Source organism: Panthera pardus, unplaced genomic scaffold (genome assembly GCF_024362965.1).
Source record: "Panthera pardus isolate Hobbes unplaced genomic scaffold, ASM2436296v1 HiC_scaffold_22, whole genome shotgun sequence".
In the NCBI taxonomy this organism is placed as follows: Eukaryota; Metazoa; Chordata; class Mammalia; order Carnivora; family Felidae; genus Panthera; species Panthera pardus.
Genome location: NW_026526788.1, coordinates 85089593 through 85109649, shown reverse-complemented (window position 1 = coordinate 85109649; position 20057 = coordinate 85089593). Strand labels below are relative to the sequence as shown.

At 56.5% G+C, this 20057-nt stretch overlaps 1 protein-coding gene across 1 annotated transcript in view; it reads left to right on the top strand.

Moving 5' to 3' along the window:
* TCERG1L (transcription elongation regulator 1 like) overlaps positions 1–15619 on the top strand; it is a 195070-nt gene extending 179451 nt beyond the window's left edge. Inside the window, exons 10-12 of the mRNA XM_053910055.1 lie at positions 6751–6840; positions 10695–10813; positions 14829–15619. Of these exons, the coding sequence (XP_053766030.1) occupies positions 6751–6840; positions 10695–10813; positions 14829–14985 (366 nt within the window). The 3' untranslated portion in view covers positions 14986–15619. The remainder of the gene's footprint in view (positions 1–6750; positions 6841–10694; positions 10814–14828) is intronic.
* The last annotated feature ends 4438 nt before the right edge of the window (positions 15620–20057 follow it).

The following is a 20057-nucleotide window of genomic DNA, read 5'->3' as shown; positions in this document are numbered from 1 at the left end:
ATCTGGCTCACCTGGGCTCGTGTGGACCGCTCCCATGTCTAGGTTTAGAGATTGGACATGTCCGTGGATGGTTTTCAACCAGGAGGTAATCCCCACGTCTCCATCCTACGCGGGACAAATCTCAGGCAGCCGTGGGCCTGTTCCACGGGAGTCTTCCGAGGTTGCCGGTGGCCCGCCGTGGTCACCTGCTCATTTGTGCAGCGTCCTTGGCTTTTCTCCTCCCAGCATGCCTGCGGCTGCCCCCCAAACACACCGCCTGCACCTAGGCCTCATCCCGGCGGCCTACAGGGAAGCCCGTGCCTCCCCACCAAGGACGAGCCGAGCCGGGAGCACGCCTGTCCTTCTGGCCTCTCACGCTGCCTTTAATTGTCAGGAGCTCCAGAAGACACAGCCATGCGTTCCAGGAAATTGGGTAAAGAGGGTAATGGTATCGCTAATTACAGCGAACACTGTATTCGGTATCAGCCTGAGCCTGTGGGACGCAGCGGGAGAGGAGGGAAGAGGGAGGACGGGAACAAGGGTGGAGGGCAGCTATGCAAATTCTCGGAACCAGAACTCGTTCGCATAGAGCTGGTGCCACCCGGGTTTGTGGGAGATGGCTGGCGGGGGGTGGGGGGGCACTGCGGTGCTCAGGAGGAACCGGTCCTGGGAGGGGAGCCGTGGGCGGACTGGGTGGGGAGCTGAGCTGGGGCTGGGGGCTCCTGAGTGGCGTGGACAGACTGGCAGGCACACCCTACGCAGACACAGACTAAACAAGGGGCCGCGTCTCCAGCCTCTGGTCCTGGAGGCAGAGGTCAGTGGGCTCAGGCCGGAGGGAGGTTCTTGACCCTTCTCCGGGGGCCACTGGGCCTCCGGTGTGGCTAGGCAAACATTACGTCCACCTGCACCCAGTGGTCTTGGGGTGGCTGGGAGACCCCTGCACCTGCTCCCCGCCTCCCTCCATCTGGTGACAGATACCTTTTGCTGCCCTGATGGATATTTTGGGGAACTTGCCTGAGCCCAGGGGACCAGCGATGGCGGAGTGTGGGGCCCTGCCAGGGGCCAGGGAGCACGGTGGGTCCCCGGGGCCCAGCCCAGCCCACTGCTTAGCAGCTGCGAGAATAGGCCGTCACCTCACATGCCTGTGAGGGGTCTCGCTCTCCTGTTTCTCTTTTCTTTGGTTTTTCACATGACATAAGGAGACGTCATACAGGAGCCTCGCTCACCTCTCTGCACCAAGACACCGTGTGCAGGCAGAAGCCTAAGACAAGAGCCGACTGGCCAGGCAGGTGCGGCCCGTGTCTCAGAGGCCAGTGTCCTTGTCACAGAACTGGGAGGTGCTTGTGACAGATGCCCTTCTGCGGGGTGTGGAGGCCGTGAAAACCAGAGGGAAAAGCCACCCTGCGGATGGACCGTCCACCCTCCAGGCTCCGTATCACATTTACGAACGCAAAGGAAGGAAAGAGTAAACACGACGTGTTTGAGAATCAAATTTGGGCAAAACCGTTGGCTTCTGAAATAAGTGCATTTTGTGTTTGAGATGGAAATTGCCCCCGAGACCCTGAGACCACCCAGCTCCGTGTTCCTGAGCCCAGCCAACAGCCAGGGCACCCCGACAGAGCCCTCAGGAGGTGACAGGACGGTGCGGGGGGGCGGTGCCGTGGACGGACAGGCGACTCAGTCACACCACTTGTCCACAGGCTCATCGTCTGCCCACAGGGCATGAGAGGGGAGCCCCGGTGGCCCTGCCACCCCCCAGTGTGCCCCGGAGCACGCCGTCCTGCCAACTGGCCCTCAAGTTCAGGGCCGGGCACGAGCCATCTGTTTCCAGCCTTCCTTCATTTTCTCTGGTCCTTAGGGTCCCTGGTCTTGTGTGTGATCCAGTGAGTGACAAGTTCGTGAAATGGCCTTTGGCTTTGAAGATAAAAGCAGCATCTGCCTGCTTCCTTCGCGGCGTCCTGCCTGCGGGGGCCTTTCTGGTTGTGACGGCCTCCCGGGAGGCTCTTGCTGGCATATCACCTGGCGTTCCGGCCGGAACGCAATGCGAGACCATTTTCCTCCGGTTTCAGAGGCTTTGGTGACGCTGGGGCTGAGGTCAGAAACAGTCTCATCGGCGATTTTTCTTCCTCGTGCACAAGACCTTGGTCACCTTCAGGGGGCTTCTGATAGAGGGTGGGTCTCGCCTGTGCCCAGCAGGTGGAGGGGGCCGAGGAGGTCCCTCGCTCAGGGAAGATGGGCCCTGCACGGGAGCAGCTCAGGGCTTGGCTGGCCAAGAAGCCGCCACGGGGGCCCTGGCTGAACGAATGGCTGGCCAGTCAGATCTCAAGAAACGGAGCCCTCGGGAGGGTGGGTGCTGGGGTCCAGGGAAAAAAGCGCTGGAGGACGGAGAGCAGTTTGGGGACCAGACCACCGTCTCCAAGCACTGCAGTGACCAGCCTCCATTTGCAGCTGGTTCCTGCAAAACACTCGGGGGTTTTCCCAGCGAGGTTGTCTTCGCGGGGAGCACACTGACAGCGGCTGGAAGAGGGCCCGGCTCCTGCGGCCATGGTGCCAGCGTCTCCCCTGCGTCTCATCCTCCTCCCCCTGCCGCTCCCAGCAGCGACGTCTGTGGGTGCAGATGTGCCACACAGGGACACCCCCCCCCCAGCCAGCCATGTGGCACCTCTGGTCCCCGCCCGGAGGTCAAGGCCTGTCCGCAGTTCTGTCTTACAGCTGCGTCTGCCAGGAGTGTCCTCAGCAGCATAGACACCAGGGAACCAACAGCAAGTCAGGACCTAGAGACGACGGGGAGGGCGCGTGCCCGAGGAACGCCAGGAGCAGGAGGCTGTGCGGGAAGAAGGCAGGGCCGTGGCCCAGCACTCAGTGACCCGTCCAGCACGTGCCCACGATGCTGGCCGGCGACGACACCCCAGCGTGGATGAAATAGAGAATGTGCGCGGGGCTCAGGAGAGGCTGGCGGCAGAGTCTCCTGGTGGCTGGCACACCCAGGCGCTCAGACGTGCCTGGATCACAGTTGCTGATGGTCGGGAGCTGATCGCGGATCACGGAACACGGCCCCGCGGGGGAGACGGAATCGGCACAGAACACCGCCCGGCTGCAGAGGGACGGCAGGACTCTGCACGCGAGGGTTTAAAATTGCTGAAAAATTCCACTGTTCAAAGACGAAATCTCGGGGAAGTGCCAAAGTGTCGGGAAGTGTGGGCTGGACATAAGAGAGAAAGAGCCGTGTGCTGGAGTCGGTCCTGGGCCCGCCGGGTGGGCAGGATCCTGAGGCAGCCCCAAGGTCCCCACCCCCGGGTGCACCCCCGGAGTAACCCCCTCGTTTGAGACTGGGTAGGCCCGTGAATAGGGTGGTGGGCCAACCCGGAAGGACATCACATGATGTAACGTAAGGCCGGGGCTCCTACAGACTCTCCTGTGGGTGTTGGAGAAGCCAGCCACTTGGCATGGGGTGGGGGGCCACGGCAGGGAACACGGTGGCCTTGGGGCTGAGAATGGCTCCTGCTGGCACCCAGCAAGAGTGGGGAGACCTCCTTCCCGGCCCCGTAGAATGAACTTACCTAGACGTGACCTTGGGGACGTGGGAGGCGCAGGCCTAGTGAGATCAGGCTCTGTCTGCAGCGATGCTTGTAATCGATCCTAACGGCAATGATCCGGGGACCTCTGGGAACAGCTGGGTCTCACAGACAAGGCTGTGCCCCCACACGTGGCGAATGTTCCAACATGGCCATCCATCCGTCCCATCTGCTCTGATCCCCAGCCCTGGGTCCCACACCTGGTTGTCCCTCTCGCAACCACGGCCGCCATCCTCTGAACTTGGGCAGCACCTGTTAGCATGGCTCTCAGGTAATGTGACAACACCTGTTCTGTCACTGCGAATTACAGTCATTGTAGACGCGGCTTATCTCCTCTTACAGATTGCAAATTCCTTTGGAGGCAACCATATACCATTAATTTTTTTTAATGATTTTATTATACGTCTAGAATCCCCCAAATTCTCATAATCCTGGTAGAGTTAGTTACGTGACACCGATTCTGTGACATCCTCTGCCCTCCCTAGCGAGCTGAGAGACCGGTCCCTAGCAGGTGGACAGGAGCCTGTGTGCCTGGGCTGAGCCGAGGCGGCCCACAGTTTCTCTCCACAGCTGCCCTAACGGTGCTGTGGTCGGGAGCCAAAGAATGATGGGATCGCTCTGCCTGGATGCTTCCCCGGGAACCCTGCCCCCAATCCCTGGGGCATGTCCACACTTTACCACGTTCTCCTTGGAAGAAGTCCCCGGGTGGAGCCTGGGTCATCCCGCCCAGTAACGGAGCTCATGAATATTAACAAGGGGTTTTGACTTTTGTTAGTAAAGGTAGAAAGCGTCTATTTAAAAAACCCCACACGTTAAGGTGTACCAAGTAAGCACCTGTTTATTAAAATAGCGTCTCTACCAGCAACACGTCAATGTGCTCAGAGGTGAGAGGGTGAACGGGTTTTGTTTTTGTAAAGCCACCGTTAGCTTGCGGTCTCCTCTGGGCCCAGGGTTCATTCCCCGCCCGGCGGGCCGGAGTAGCCTCCCTCAAATGCGCAGCACGTGTGACTGCCCGCCGTGGCTCCCCAGGTCAAGTGCAGGTCCTCCGTCAGCCTGGGGCTATCCCGCCTCTCCCCGACCCCTCCCTGCCCCCCAGCGTGCTCTGCCGCTGGCACTTGTCACATACCCCCAGCTCACGAGCACGCCTTTGCACCCCAGACAGCCCCTCCTGGACCCCCCGGCCCTTCGGGAGCCTGAGGAGTGTCCATGTTCCAGAAGAGTCAGTGTTCTGGAAACTGATCCCTGGGGATGGGGATGTCCCTTCGCCGTGGCCTCTCCGTGTCCGGGAGTGTCCCTCGTATGGCACAGATGCCTCGCAGGGGATCATTAGCTCGCTTGTCTGCCTTGCCCCAGGCCACGGGCTCTCCGATGTCAGGACCTTGACTTTCTCTGAGTCCTCAGCACGCAGCGTGGGGCCTAGGGCGTAGGCAATCCCTAGTCCATGCTTTTAAGTGGCTACATCATCGTGTAAATGACGTAAAGGTTTCCTTGCTCTGTCAGCGGGGAGAAGCTAGAAGCTCCGTGTCCCACGGCGGAGAACCACTCGCACCAGGTCACGGTTCTGATTTGTTCTCCAGCAAAAGGAACCGCAATTCTTGGAGAATGGTCTGACTCTAGGGCTGGGGCAGGAGAGACACAAGATGAGGCCGGGGCACCTTGAAGTTCAGAAAATAAGGAAGGGCCCCCCAAAACGACGATGGGGTACGCCAAAGGCACGCAGGAGCCAGTCAGAAAACCTCTCAACGGCCAAAGCTGGAAGAATGTGGGCAAAAACAAAGCATCTGGATGATATTGGGTTATAACCCAGGTTAGAAATACCCATGAGCCTGTAATGATACAAATAAGTGATGGGATAAATAAGTAAATGTGGGGGAATCGATAAATATCCCCTTGAGAGTTCCAAATAGCTCGTATTGGGATACCCCCCCCCAAGAGGTGGAACATAACCCGAAGAGTGGGCTGCACACAGTGACTTTCCCCCCAGAAAGCACAGCGGGAAGGGGACAAAGAGTGAGTGTGTGCAGGACAGAGCTATTGAGCACAGCCTCAGCCCAGTGGTCTGGGTCCACACCGAGTGTCGTCAGTCACGGTGACAGGAAGTACTGTGACGTGATGGATGAAGACAGCGCCTTGTTCTGTGCTTTTCCCCAAAACCCAGAACCCTGGTCTAATCATCTAATTATCTAAAAGATAATCCTGATAGAGGCCATCTCACAACACTCCTGACCAGCAAAACCGTCAAGGCCCGAATAACAAGGGAAGTCTGAGAAACTCACATGACACTGTCACGTGCTGTCCTGGGTGGGATCCTAGGCAGAAAAAGAAAGCTGGGTCAAAACTAAGGAAGTCTTTTTTTCTTTGTTATTTTTTTTAATATTTATTTATCTTTAAGAGAGAGAGACAGAGTGAGTGTGTGAGCAGGGGAGGGGCAGACAGAGAGGGAGACACGGAATCCGAAGCAGGCTCCAGGCTCCGAGCTGTCCGCACAGAGCCTGATGCGGGGCTCGAACCCATGAACCACGAGATCATGACCTGAGCCAGACTCAGATGCCTGACCGACTGAGCCACCCGGGTGCCCCCAAAACTAAAGAAGTCTTAAATGTGGACTTTTGTTAACAACCGTGTAGACAGATCTGGCATCCATACTGACGTAGGATGTTCACAGTATGGGAAGCTGAGTAGGATATGTGGTCATTCTGTAATATTCTTGTTAACTTTTCTGTAAATCTAAAACTATTGTAAAGTAACATGGTTCGTTTTTAAAAACATGGCGTACCTAAAAAGATTTAAATATTGACTAAAAATCAACTAAAATTGTTGCAAAGTGCAGACCATAAGAAATCGCCCTCTGTCGTGGTCTGCGGGGTTCTGAAAGTTTTTACCGTTATTTCTGATTTCAAGATGTGACGTTCCAGAATGGCGTTCCAGCTGCACAGATAGAACGGGGGCTTCAGATCAGCGGCACGTGGCCCTGGAAGAAATCCAGGGAAGAAATAGTGGCACGAGTGTAGAATTTAATTTCCCGGCGCTCTAGGTGTTGATTTCCTGGAACGTTGGCGTGCCTAACGCTCTCGTGCAAGGCTGCGTCGCTGAGCCCACGGCACCCCGATGCTGTTTGCCCCCATCGATGATTTCGGCATGACCTCGGGCTCTGTGTTAGATGCTAAAAACAACTCTGTTGAATATCTTTCTTCAGGTGTCAGCGTTTTCTACCTGGGAGAAAGAATTACACAAAATCGTGTTTGATCCGCGTTACCTCCTGCTAAACTCTGAGGAGCGGAAGCAGGTAACGTGGTGGCGGGCTGGCGGGCCCTGGAGACCCAGCGCGAGCGGGACGCTCCTCCTGACGCTCGTGACACGCACACGCCTGTCACGTTCATTTTGTCAGAGGGGAAGGGGTAGACCCGGTGGTCTCGCGTGTGAGCTTGTGCGTGGCAGTGGTTGCCGGTGCAGGGGACGGTCATCCCCTCAGTGTCTTAGCAAACCATCTGGGGGTGACCCCACAGGACAGGTGAAAATGCACGTGCTGGGAACACTGACCGCACCCCAGATAGCTGTGTTAAGACTCAGTTAAGCTCTTACACGATGACATTGAACGAGAGGAGGGTCCCGGAAACAGTAAGAGGGTGTATGAGGGAAGGGGTGGCAGGTCCAGAGGGCAGGTCCCCAGAAAGGGCAGAGGTGGGCGAGAGGCAGCTCGCCTGGAGGACACGTTAGCCTGGCCGGTCTGCGCTGGCTCCTTGTCAGCGTAGATCATGGAGCCGATACGGCTTCCAAGACGAAGCGGACGGACAGAGGGACGGGCGGTGCTGACTGCCGGCTGAGGGCCTGGGCCCTGATGCACGGCCCGGCCGGGGTCTGGTGTTCCCCGGAGGGCTCTGGGGTCTCCGGTTCCTGCTCCAGTCCTGCCTCTTCTGTCTGCACTCTTCTGAGTGTGAAATGACGCACATGGAAAGCGGGTCATCGGATCGGCCGCTGGAAACAGAGAAGGCCGGAGAGCTGTTTCAGACGTGGCCTCTGTCTCCAAGGCCCGCGTGCTATCAGACAGCAGAGCCCGGGGCCCAGAGGACAGAAAGGGCAACCCCGTTTCCAGCTCTGTCGTGGGTCCTGAAGTTTCCTCAAGCACGCGCCGGCACGATCAGCGAAACACCGAGCGGGCGGAGCCTCGGGCTTGCGGACCCCTGCCCGTCCCGCCGATGGCAGGGCCCCGCTGGCACACGCCGGGGCTCGGGATGGTGCTGGGTCGGCCACACTGGAACACGGAACTTAGACCTTTGAGGAACTTAGAATTAATGACCTTTTTGTGGCATTCCAGCTGGCTTGTATTTTCCAGAAGGAAACATCTGAAAACGCGTGAAACGTGTTAGCAGTGGCTCCAAAAAAGAAAAAGTTACAACAGAGTCAGAGGAGGTTAGATTACGCACACACACACACACACACACACACACGCGTGCACACAGCTGAAGAAAACTGTAGACTTTAATCATCAGTAATATTTCACTCTTCTGTGCGATATTAAAGAGCAAACGGTCAGACTGCTCGGCTGTGAGCACTCGTAGTCCGCTTGTTGTTGTGAAGAATGCCTTACTTGGTTAAGACCCGCACGCTGCCATCTGCGGACCGTGCTTTTGCTGATGGCGCGGTCAGCACCATTGTTGCCAGTTCGGGGGTGTTTTTAGAGACCGTTAGACCCTTTGAAGGAAGCTGAGGAAGCCCACCCCCCACCCCCAGGATCTTACGCTTACCCCCCCCCCCCCCACGTGATGGGAGCACGCAGCACTCGGTGTGCTGCTGAACTGCTCTGGGGCATCCTGCATGAGACTCGTGCGTGTGAGCACCATGGGGCTGCGCATTCCCCCCCTCCCCTGCCCATGGCAGCAGGTGCAGCTGTGGCCACCTGGGCTGGGATGTCCGGGCCCCCACGCCTGGATGTGATCAGATCAGACCAGATCAGATCAGACCGGAGTGCGCTGTTCGGGGGACACCATCAGACAGAGGAAACTTCAGGGTCACCAGTCTGCAGCGTGGCCCCGGAGGCCCCGGGAGGAAGAGCGGGAACTGGGCCTCGCTGGCAGTCGACACAGAGCAGCATCAGAGAGCCCTGGGATCAGAAACCACCCGCGACGCGGGGGAAGCCGCAGCTCCTATGAGCACTGGTGCTGGAGCCGCGCCGGAGAAGGAGGCAATATCCAGGCCACCCGAAACCCCAGTGCTCCTCACAGGACCCCCCACCCCCACCCACCCCACCCACCCCCACCGTTGATGGCAAGCATCCGGCTAGAATCTGTACCGGCCCCGCTGTCACATGTTTCTATGCGGAAACTAGAGCTCATGGTGGGCAAACCGCCAATGGCCCGTCCTCCACAGGGGGCTGCAAAGGAGAAGTGACTGAACCCAAACAGAGACGAGGGGTCGGGCCACGCTCATCAGACCTGTTTCCACGGTAACAGATAGTGTTTCCTTTTCATTATGGGAGGACACGCCATAGAGAGACAATGGCCAGTGGTATCTCTTTTAAAAAGTCATGCCCCACTTTGAGTGAAGCTGGTGTAATTTGTCAAAGCGGGGAGAAAAACACCGCTATGTTAAATTACAGCGGCGTAACTAGAGCGACAGGGCAGAGGGAGAGGCAAGAACTTGGGTTCCATGGGTGGGCGGCTCAGCGGTAGGAGAAGCGGGTCTCCCGCGGCCAGGCAGGGTTTCTGTCCAGACTTAAAATTAGTAGAGCAAAAGCTCTAATGATGGAGCCCCACACTTTTATGTGGATAATAACCCTTCCTTCACCTGTTTTATTAGTTTAAATTCTAAGACAGCCGGCGAGGTTGCACACCACTTGCCTTGAAGGTGAAATAAGCCGATATAGTCCTACTTTAATATATAAGCACACCTTCTCCATTTAAGTCCTGCTCCTGAATGTTTCCTTTCCGTGCAGAGTCTTCAGGACAGGGGAGCATTGGGTGTTTATAATCCCGTAAGGCGAGTGGCCACTGAAAGGCAGTGTGAAATCCCCGTCCAAGCCGAGAGAGCCTCCTGCATTGGCCGCGTCTTCCCCGCCTCCCCCTCGGGGGCAGGAGTGCAGGAGACCCCCAGAGCGCTCGGGTCAAAGTCTAATGTCGGCAGTGGCCTTGGGTCCGGTTGGGACAGAGTTGCTGTTTATAGGCCTTCCAGGGTCACACGTGAAAATTGTATTGATCTTTTTATTCATGTGTGCGCACACTTTCAAGTCATCTCCGGTATTTTCTTTTTAATGCTCTTGAGGCTCGGATGGCATTAGGAATGAAGCAGCTGTCCCTACCTCCTTCAGGCTCCGGTTTGTAAATGGCACCTCATACCACAACGATGCGCTGCCCCCATCCATTGACGGACTGACGGCTGCAGAGAGGGTCCTCGGTGTCGCGTCTCTGTGTTGACTGTCAGCTCGCAAGGGAGAGGGTCCCGGGGCCATGATGCACCTGCCCACCAGACGATACTCGTATCCTTCAGGCTAGGGGATGGGGTTCTCCTGCTCAAAACCCACTTCTTGTCCAACTGGGGATCACGCAGTGTCCGAGGGTCAGGTCTTCGCTTTGGGTCTGACCACCCAGAGGCTCCGTGACACCCCGAGGAGAGGCTTGCCGTGTCTGCGTGATGCCCCCGCCCTGATGACCAGACCACAAGTGGTCTTCTTAGAGACTAGAGGCTGGGGGATCAGAGATGCTGGGTTGACTTTCTTTTCACAAGTTAAAATCACGTTTGGAGGCTCAGATACCAATTGTGTCACTGTAGGAATTGACTAGAACAAATGACAAAACCTCATGTGTTCCTGGGACGACCAGCAGCGATGTGAAGGTCAGCCAGACAGCGCATGACCCTAGAAGCTGCTCACGGAATTCCGAAACAAGAAACAGGACCCACCCCCGCCCCCAAGCGGGGCTGATTCAGCGTTTGACCCGAGATTCTCTTGGGAATCCAGGCTTACTTATGTAGACGCTTGGTTCAGGAGAGCCCCTCCCTGGAGGGACTGTGCCTTCCACCTTATGGAAAAGAAAAGGCTTAGCCACAGATGCTTGCTGTTCTTTTGTGTTGTGTTTGAGGCACAAGATTTCATTTCTGATATGCAACCTGTAATACTTTTCTGTGTGTGTATGTGTGTGTTTCAAGATATTTGAACAGTTTGTCAAGACAAGGATAAAAGAAGAATATAAGGAGAAGAAAAACAAATTGCTGCTCGCCAAAGAAGAATTCAAAAAACTTCTGGAGGAATCTAAGGTGTCACCCAGGTATGGAGACAGAAATGCCAGGTGACTTCGGGGCGGGAGACTTACTGATGACTGTAAGAGGGCTTTTAAAGTCTGTTCTGGTTAAATCGTGTAACCTACCATCGCGGAGACCTCACAAGCGTAATGGTGAAGTTGTTGGTGACTGAGCCACCAGCCCTGCCTGCCTGCGCGGCTCACGGTTCTCTCTGCTCCCCACACCCTTCCATTTTGCTGCCCTGCCTGGTTTTCCAGCGTGGCCACCCTGACTCCGTGACCTAAATAACTAGTCAGTAGGTCAGCACTCAAGTTGAGGGCTAACCTCGAATCTAGGGATCAGAAAGTAAGCGCATGGAACACGAACTCGGAGAGTAGGCATACAGAGCCCGAACAGCAGCAGTAAAATAAACCTCGCCGTTGGTTGCAGACGTCTTCCCAGTCGGCCAGGGTGGAAAGAAGGGACACACACCAGGGCAAATGAGCCAAGTAATTTTGCTGCCAAAGTCACCTAAAATAACCTGGCACTGTTCCCGTGAAATAAACCAATAGGAAACTGGATGTTAGAACTTAGAAAAATGCATGAACTTAAGTGTTCTTTAAAATTGGCTTCTGTGTAAAAATGTTTATTTATTTATTTATGAGAGAGAGAGAGAGAGAGAGAGAGAGAGAGAGAGAGAATGCAAGCAGGGGGAGGGGGAGAGAGAGAGGAGACAGAGAATCCCAAGCAGGCTCCATGCTGTTAGTGCAAACTCATAAGCTGTGAGATCATGACCTGAGCCAAAATCAAGAGTCAGACGTTTAACTGACTGGCCACCCAGGCACCCCTAAAATTGGCTGATATTTAAGAAGTAATGAACATTGTACTACTTTTAGAAATATAGGACTATAACTTTTATAAGCCAAAAAAATTGACTTCGGTTTATTTTTATTTGGGGTTGAGATACATCTGAATGGACGTTTATGCATTATTATTTTTAATAATAATGCGGGCACCTTGGCATTTTAGTAATAATGCATAAATACAACATTATTTTTTTAAAAAAAAACATTAATTGATGTTTGCTTTCTGTGAAGACATAGGCTCCTATGTTTTGATTGATAATTATTTAGTTCACCTGGTCAATAATTGGATGTTGGTTATATGGTCCTTATAAAACCTCTGCAAGTATTTGAAGGACAGATGTTTTCTGAATGGGGAAAAATGTAGCATGAATTACCCCCATCACAAAAGGCTAATCTAGAAGAGCAAATGTTCATCTAAACATTTGTAAATTGTGATTTCCTGTGGTTAGAGATGAGAACACTGGCGTCTCTGTGTCCCCACATGGTGACCCTAGGAGAGAGGAGTTGGTGTGGAGCCCCTGCCTTAGGGCACAGCCCCCCACCCCAGCCCTCCTCAGCCCTGCAGTGGAGTGAGGCATTGCACCTTTCTGAGCTTCCGGCATCATCTGTGGGCAGTTCGGCTACGGCAGACTCCCCGGGTGGTGCAGATGTGGAAGCGAACATAGCACCTGGCAGGTAGAAGGAGCTTGGCGACGGAGATGCCTCTCATCGCCATCATCGCCATCCCCACCACCAGCTCCGTCACCATCATCATCAAATATTCTCAATCTGTCCATTGGTAAAATGTTAACAATAAGTCAACACATTCCCCTTCCTGTCATGAAGACAAAGGAGAACATACTCATAACGCGTCTGGCAATTAGGAGAAAGATCTCACACACACACACATACGCACAGAAGGAAAATGACTGATGGAAATCAGAAAGTTAAACTTACTCTTCTTTAAAGGTAGATTAAACTGCCTGCTGTGTTAAAAATGTGCACCGTGCATACGTACTTTTATGGTTATTAAACCATTTTTACGTCAGAATGGCTGATTCTGCAACATCGTCAAGACTTTACAGACCGCTTCACCCTCTCCTCTCACTGTTCCATAGGCATCCTAGTAGCATACGTGCAGTTCAAGTCGCTGCACACGGGTGGCCAGGTGAGCTAAGCACAGGCCATCTGAGCACCCTAGAAGCAGCCTCTCGGGGTTCAGCGGCTCTGCCAGTGACACTATGCTCTGACCCTGCCACCACAGCCACGGGGACAGCCAGAGCCAGCTCCCAGTCCTGCCCAGCTCTGGGGGTCCTGAGATGGGGCGAGGGGCCACGGGGGTCCTCCCCTCGGTCTGCCGCTCAGGCTGTGGGGTCTGCACTCTGTGCTTCTTCCCAAGGCCACACTGTCTCCCTCCTTTAGGTGCAGGTGGGCTGTGTCCCCAGCTGCCAGAGGGAAAAGGGGGGTGCTGTGCCCGTGACTCAGGGGCTCCCCCGGCCCACTGGAAGGCCCAGCAGAAGCCAGGATGCCCCCACGGCATGGCTGGGGGGCCACAGATTTGTAATTCTCCCTCTCTTCTCAGGGACACTTCTTTTCAGAAGTGCCCCGAGCAGGACCTTGTAGACAAGATCTGTGCTCGGCCTCTGAATGGAAGATATGCAGGCTGCTATCCAGACAAGGGAAGAGATTAACAAGTCCCTGTGATTCTCATCTTGGAAGGAAGGAAGGATGAAACAAGGGCCTTAGTCCTTTAGTCCATTTGGGCTCCTGTTCCCAGGAACACAAACCAGGGGCCTCAAGAGACGGATATTCCTCACAGTTCTAGAGGCTGGAAGTCCGAGATCAGCGTTCTGGCCCAGGGTCTGGTGAGCCCTTAGTGACCTAGTCACCTCCCAAAGGCCTTGACCCCCCCCCCCCCAACACTAGCACCGGGGGGTGCCGGGAGGTCCACCTAGGATCCTGGGGGATGTACACTTTCAGTCCAGAGAAGGAGGAAGAGGGAAGAAGGAAGGAGGGCAGCAGAGAGGAGCGCTTTCTTTCTGAGACGCGCATGAGCAGGCACAACCCCGGGGCGTGACCCAGGAGGCTGTGGGGCTGGACCAGGAAGAGGGACGCTGGTGGCAGGTGGGGATGTGTCCGGGGTCCTGACAGCCATGTCAGTGCAGCCCTCCTGTTTATGTGTGAAACAGCTGTTACATCATAATCCTTTGATACAAGAGTGAAATGTCCACAGCGGAGTATGAAGTCCTCCACAAGGAGAAGCGGGAGGACTTTGGATCCCCGGACGGAGCTCACGTAGCCCTGCGGGCCTGTTCCCGGCTGCCAGTTCGGGCCTGGGAGGGGGGAGGCTGGGGGGACCGGTGCTCGCGAAGGTGCCATTTGTCCCTGCAAGGGGCTTACCCACTTGCCCTTTGAGCCGCCCAGACCCTGCGTCGGACTCCCGGGCCCGTTCAGTTGACCTTAGGTTCTTCCACACGCCGGCCACTGCCGCCAGGCGCCCGGGACCTTTGGCGGGAAACAACACGGATTACAGAGCCTCCAGTGGAGCGGGGGGCGGGGAGGAGTAGATGGCACAGTTGGGCTTACCACGGTTGTGGCTGTTGACGAGGGCTGCGAGGGACCCCGTCTGTAGGGTGAGTTTCCTCAAAAAAGACACGCGGAGCCCGACTGCCAGTGACGAGAGCAGACGTGAGGGACGGTGTGCCAGGCAGAGGGGCTGCCTGAGTGGCCCGTGGCAGCCAGGACATCCTAAGAGGGGACAGGAGGGGACCCGTGTGGCCAAAGCAGTGGTGGACACAGGTGGGCAGTTGAGAGCTCCGAGTGAGGGAGGCTGAAGAAGCCAGAGAGTCTGGGTTCATCTCCAGAGGCTGGGGAGAGGTAGCCATGCGGGTATTCGGTGGGGTCAGGATCCCAAGGGCCCCCACGGGGAGTGGCGCCCAGCACGGGAGTAGCTGGGGCAGGTGTGGGATGCCCATTTCCTGCCCCAGATCCCGCTCCCATCCCCTGACCTGCCCCAGATCCCGCCCCTCTCCTCCGACCTGCCCCAAGTCCCGCCCCTGTCCCCGACCTTCCCCATGTCCTCTCCCTGTGGCCCGAGGACAGCTAGATCGGGTGGTAGCCGCTGTCCACCCCTGGAGGTGATGCCAGCCTGCAGGGGTCAGGAGGTGCGGAAACCACTCCCGGGCAGACAGGCCTCAGGAAAGTTCCTGTTTTTCAGAACCACGTTTAAGGAGTTTGCGGAGAAGTACGGCCGGGACCAGAGGTTTCGTCTTGTTCAAAGAAAGAAGGACCAGGAGCATTTTTTCAACCAATTCATACTTATTCTTAAGAAACGGGACAAGGAAAACCGACTGCGGCTGCGGAAGATGAGATGAGCGTGTGAGAGGCGCAGTAGGACAGGTGCGGAGCGGAGCACTTCTCGGAGGATTACTGTTTCATATTGAAGCTCTCTTTTGTACGGCGTTCCGAGTCTGATGCGTTTCGAATTGCCATGGTAGGTCGCTCCCTTAATTGTTTAATTATGCAAAGTACTTGTAATCTGTACAAATCATAAACCCACCGCAGGTTTGTAGCTCAACAGAAGTATCTATATCCCTCTCAAGGTGTTTTCATGAGTTGATCTGAGTACCCGAAACTTTTCTCCAGACCTTTGTGTGTTCCCTGGGTTCTGAGCCCCGTGGCGCGGGGGCTCCTTCCGAGTGCTGGGTGTCCGTCCGTGTCCCGAGTAGTAGCAATAGCATCATCATCACCAGTCATAGCGACGACCCCGAGCGCCTCCACACGTGGACCCCGGACCCCCGCAGCAGTCCGAGGGGGCGCCGGGCCCCAGACAGGGCGGCCGCGACGTCTGTCGGGGGCCCTACTCAAAATGGGATTATTTTGTACAAAACCATCATACGAATAGTTGAGTTATTTTTATTGTATGCCCAGTTTGCATGAGATTTTTCTCATCATCTTTGTATAAAAAGAATTTTAAATTTTTTTTAATTAATAAATATTTTAAACCAGTGTGTTTTGGTGGTAAGATTTCCACTGCGATCTCCAGCGGCAAAACAGTGTTTCAACTGAAGACAGTCTGTTTTGAAAGACTCCTGACAGTGTTTGTGAACGCACACAAGGGCTGAGCGAGCACAAACAAAAGTCCTGCCTTTCAACCTGCCCGTTCTGGGGGGAGCGATGGTGGCTAAAACCCAGCTAATTAACCGCGTTCTCTAAATTGTCGCCTGTTTATTTCGCGGCTTACGGGGCCTCTCTTCAGATACGCTGCCACTGCCCCAGGGCACAGCGACACCTCCTCGCCTCCCCGGTCCCTCTTCAGTGCGGTGAACACGCTCTCTGCCACGCATATTAGGACGTAATTGGGCGGGTTTCTCTCTTCTTTGGGGTAAGCCCTGGTCTCAGCACCAGTGTTGTGAGGCTAGCTTCTGGGTTAGATCTGGGTTCTGGGGCCATCACTTGGGTTCAGGCAGCAGCCAGTGGGGTTGGGCATCTGGGGCAGGGGCCAGGAGGCCGACCCTCCGGTAAGGGTCCAATCTGGAGTAGAAACCACCTTGTAAACTGAACAGAGAAATTTAATGGAAAGAGTTATCACATATAAAGGCATTCGGGTAATGAGGCTGGTGAGTCCGGGTGACCGCCAAAGAACGCACAGACGACAGCCACAGGAGCAGACGTGACCCCCAGGGCTCAGAGAAGCCCCCACGGAAGGAGCCCCCCCGACCCGTGCAGAGATGGGGACCTCCCTGGAGAAGGCGCGGCCGTGGCTCTGGGAGCGCCGGGAGCCCACCCTCTAAGATGCCGGGAAAGTGGCTCGTGTGGAGGGTCTGGTGGCATACCCTCGCCCAACAGCACCCGGAGAGACGGCGGGCTCTGCGGGCCTCGGGACGCGGAGCCGGGACAGAGACGGAACCCCCGGCAACCCCTGAGGTTCGCACAAGCCAGCGGCCCTCCTGCCATCTGTCCCGTCCACTGGAAAGCCAGCTGACTGGCTGCTTGCCCCGAGAGAGGCCGGCTGCCTGGCCACAAGATCCCACGTGACTGCACCCGCGTTGTCAGCGTGAAGTGTGACCTGACCCCTTCGGCGTGCAGCCGGACGTACGGGGCAGCATTTAACCTCAGATGGAGAGGCCAGCGGCAGGGCTGAGCCTGAGTGGTTCTGGAAGACCTCGGTGGACCCCTGCTCCCCTGGCTGCTGCCTCCCCCTGCTCAGCTCCTTGCCGTCCGTCAGCTGAGGAGGAAGGGGCAGGCCCAGAGTGGCGGTCACACGTCCTGCTGTGCTGGCCTCAGCCCCCACCCCCGGGTCAGGAGTGGCCCCGAGGGCAGGTGAAGGAAGTCCCCACGGGGGAGCATCAGGCTAGACCGAACGACAGTTCTGTAAACTTGCCTGGGAGACGAGAGGGGGCCCGGGGCACGCGTCTACACTGATTTGGGGGCTGGCTGAACTGCCGGCTGGTTGGGGGTCTACGAGGCGCAAGACTGGGATGTGGGCGATGAGGTGAGGGGAGCGCGGTGGGCGCAGCACTGGGAGTTCGCACGTCCCGCACTCTTTGTACGGAGCTCTGAGACCGGGTCACCAGGTGGGCGGTCCTGGGTGTGTGGGCCCGTCGGCCAGTGTCTCCCTCCCCACTGTTCCTGGTCTGTGTGCACCGACCCAGACCCCTGTTCCGGGTTGGCCCCGTGAATCCGCCCATTTGGTTTTGTTTTTGTTTTTTTAACGTTTATTCATTTTTTGAGAGGCAGAGACAGAGCGAGAGTGGGGGAGGGGCGGAGACACAGGGAGACACAGAATCCGAATCAGGCTCCAGGCTCTAAGCTGTCAGCACAGAGCCCGACGCGGGGCTGGAACCCACAAACTGTGAGATCATGACCTGACCCGAAGTCGGATGCTTAACCCACTGAGCCACCCAGGCGCCCCCAAATCCCCCCATTGTTCCGGGGAGAAACTCCCCCTCACAAAAGTGAATCTCAGATGCTCCTTCCCTTCCCCTAGTTACCGCCCACGCTCTCGCAGAATGGCCGCTGGGCCACACGGCTTCCCACACAGTGTGGTCTTGACCAGGAAATGCATTTTAAGGGACAGTCATCGCAACAATAGGTTCACGCCCAGGACCCGTGGGCACCCCCACCCCCCCGAACCCTCACGCCCAGGCCCCACGGGCACCCCCATGAACCCTCAGGCCCAGAAGCAGCTGGCTGGTCCCGTGCTGGGACGGCCTGCTGAAGGCACAGTACATCTACGGGGCGAGGTCGGGCGAGGTCGGGTAGGGTCCTGCGGGGGTCACCTGTTGGCCTTAAACCAGCAGCTGGCATATGTCGCCGTCTCCCTGGAATCACGGGGCAAGACACTGGCCCCCAAAAAGGGGAGACGGGAGCGACCCTTCTCATTATGCCACCCGATAACCCTCATCCCCGCCACCCGGGCTTAGTGGATTTGGAGAACCCGTGGCCCAAGTGCAGAACGCACCATCTTGATGCGATTTGAAGCCGGGCCCCTGGCCCTTCTGACGCCTCGTGGCGCGGAAACATCGGGTGGAGAAGACGGTGGCTACGCTTGCTGGGCTGTTATCCCAGTTGCCGAGGGCAAGTTATGTCTCCGGGATCCCGTGGGACAGGGACAGTGTCCGGGGCCAGAGGGCTCAGCGGGCGCCCGGGGTACCAGTCAGCACACAGCTGGGCCTGCCAGACACCGAGGGCCCGTGGGGAGCAGACTGGGGTCCGAGGTGCCACGAGGGGCACCGCGGGGTCGGCTGAAGGTGCGATCGCCATCTGGGCTCCCCGACCGTCTGCAGAAGCAGAGGCTGAGCGTCATGCTTTCCCATTAAGTTTTCTCTCCCTTCTTTGCCCCTACTGTTTCCTGGTCAGGGACTACTGTGGGTTTCGGACACGTGACTGATTTCATTCGCCTCACCCCACAAACGTGTGGGAACTGGGTCGGTTGCCTGCCACGCTGGGGCCACAGCGTTGTCTACACCCATGGCAGCAAGCGCCTCGCAGGCCCGGTGGCCGACTCGCTGCCTGAGATCCTCTCCCCCGCCCGGTGGCCCCGGAGCCTCCCCTCCACACCTCTGGCCTTTGGTGCTTCCGCGTGGGCAGCAGCGGATTTGGGGTACTTGCTCGGCCCGGTTGGGGGCCTCCTGGGGCCCCGGCTCCGGTGAGGACCGCGTCCTGCTCCCTCAGGCCCGCAGCAGGACAGTCCCTGCGAAGGCTGGTCCCGGGCACCCGGCCGCGCGTGCTGACCATAGCTGCTCCCGCGCCCCTAACGGCCCTTCTGTTAAACCCTGCTCAGTCGTTCCTGCTGCGGGCCATCTGTTTGCTGTCAGCACGACTTAATCACCACCATCATCACACTCCAAGGGTAGTTATCCGAGGCTCACGACGGCACAGAATTACGCCAGAAACCATATCAGTGGGAGGACATAGGAGATCACACAAGCCCAGACTTTGTGCTGGAAGGAGGTGGAAAACATCCATGATGTTAGCACCTAGAAACACACAGGCACCTCCTGGCCCCTATGGGAAGTTCCAGGTGTTTCTGGTTTTCACCCAGACGTTTGGGAACTTTCATTTTCGTTCCTCTGACCGTGATTTTGAATCTCAGAAAATGAGATTATTGAAGGTCGTAGACAGATAGTCTATCGACATCCATGTTTATGCTCATGTCTGTCTGTCAGTCATCATGCGGTTGGAGATGAAAGGTCAACTCTGGCGTAATCAGGGAAACCCTCAGGGAGAAGAAGGGGAACCAGCTTGAGAAAAAGCTGCTTCCTAGGTGTCTGGGATCTGTATTTCAAACATTTGCCCACTTTGAGGGCTGTGGAATTAATCCATTTTTAAGCCATCGATATGTAGTTAAGACATGATAAGAAGACAACAGACGAAGACTTCTTTTAAATGGCAGCTTTGCTTAATTTTTGCACCTTTTCCTTTCATTGGAAACACCACCGGGTAACGTGGGGCAACTCAGTCGTGCCCTCTGAGCTGCTAAAACCCAGCAGGAAACTGAGTGCCTGTCGATCAGGTAAAAATGCATCCAGTCAAAAGACGAACGAAGGAGTGGTGGGTCACTGTCATTGATCGTTGGATTAACCCTCCACGTCCCAGAGGCCAGAGCTTCCCAATAGGGCCATGGGGTCTGAGTCCCGTCCGTCACCCCCGACCTCCAGAGCACCCGCCTCTCACACCACCTGCCCCTTTGCTTGTCTCCCCAAGCGTCACCCAGCCAGTCACCGCCCACTGGACCACTGCCTTCGCCCAGCTATCCTGCCACACACTGTCGCGCTCACGTGGGTCCTGGTGTGCAGGCCCCTGGTTCCACGGGGCCCCCGTCTTCCTCTCTTTGCCCAGTTTCCGTTGCCTTCTCGGTGAAGCCACATCTGTCACGTGCTCCCCACATAGATCTTCTTGCTGTGGGCAGAAGCCCCTCGAAGAGCTCACCACCCCATCCCCC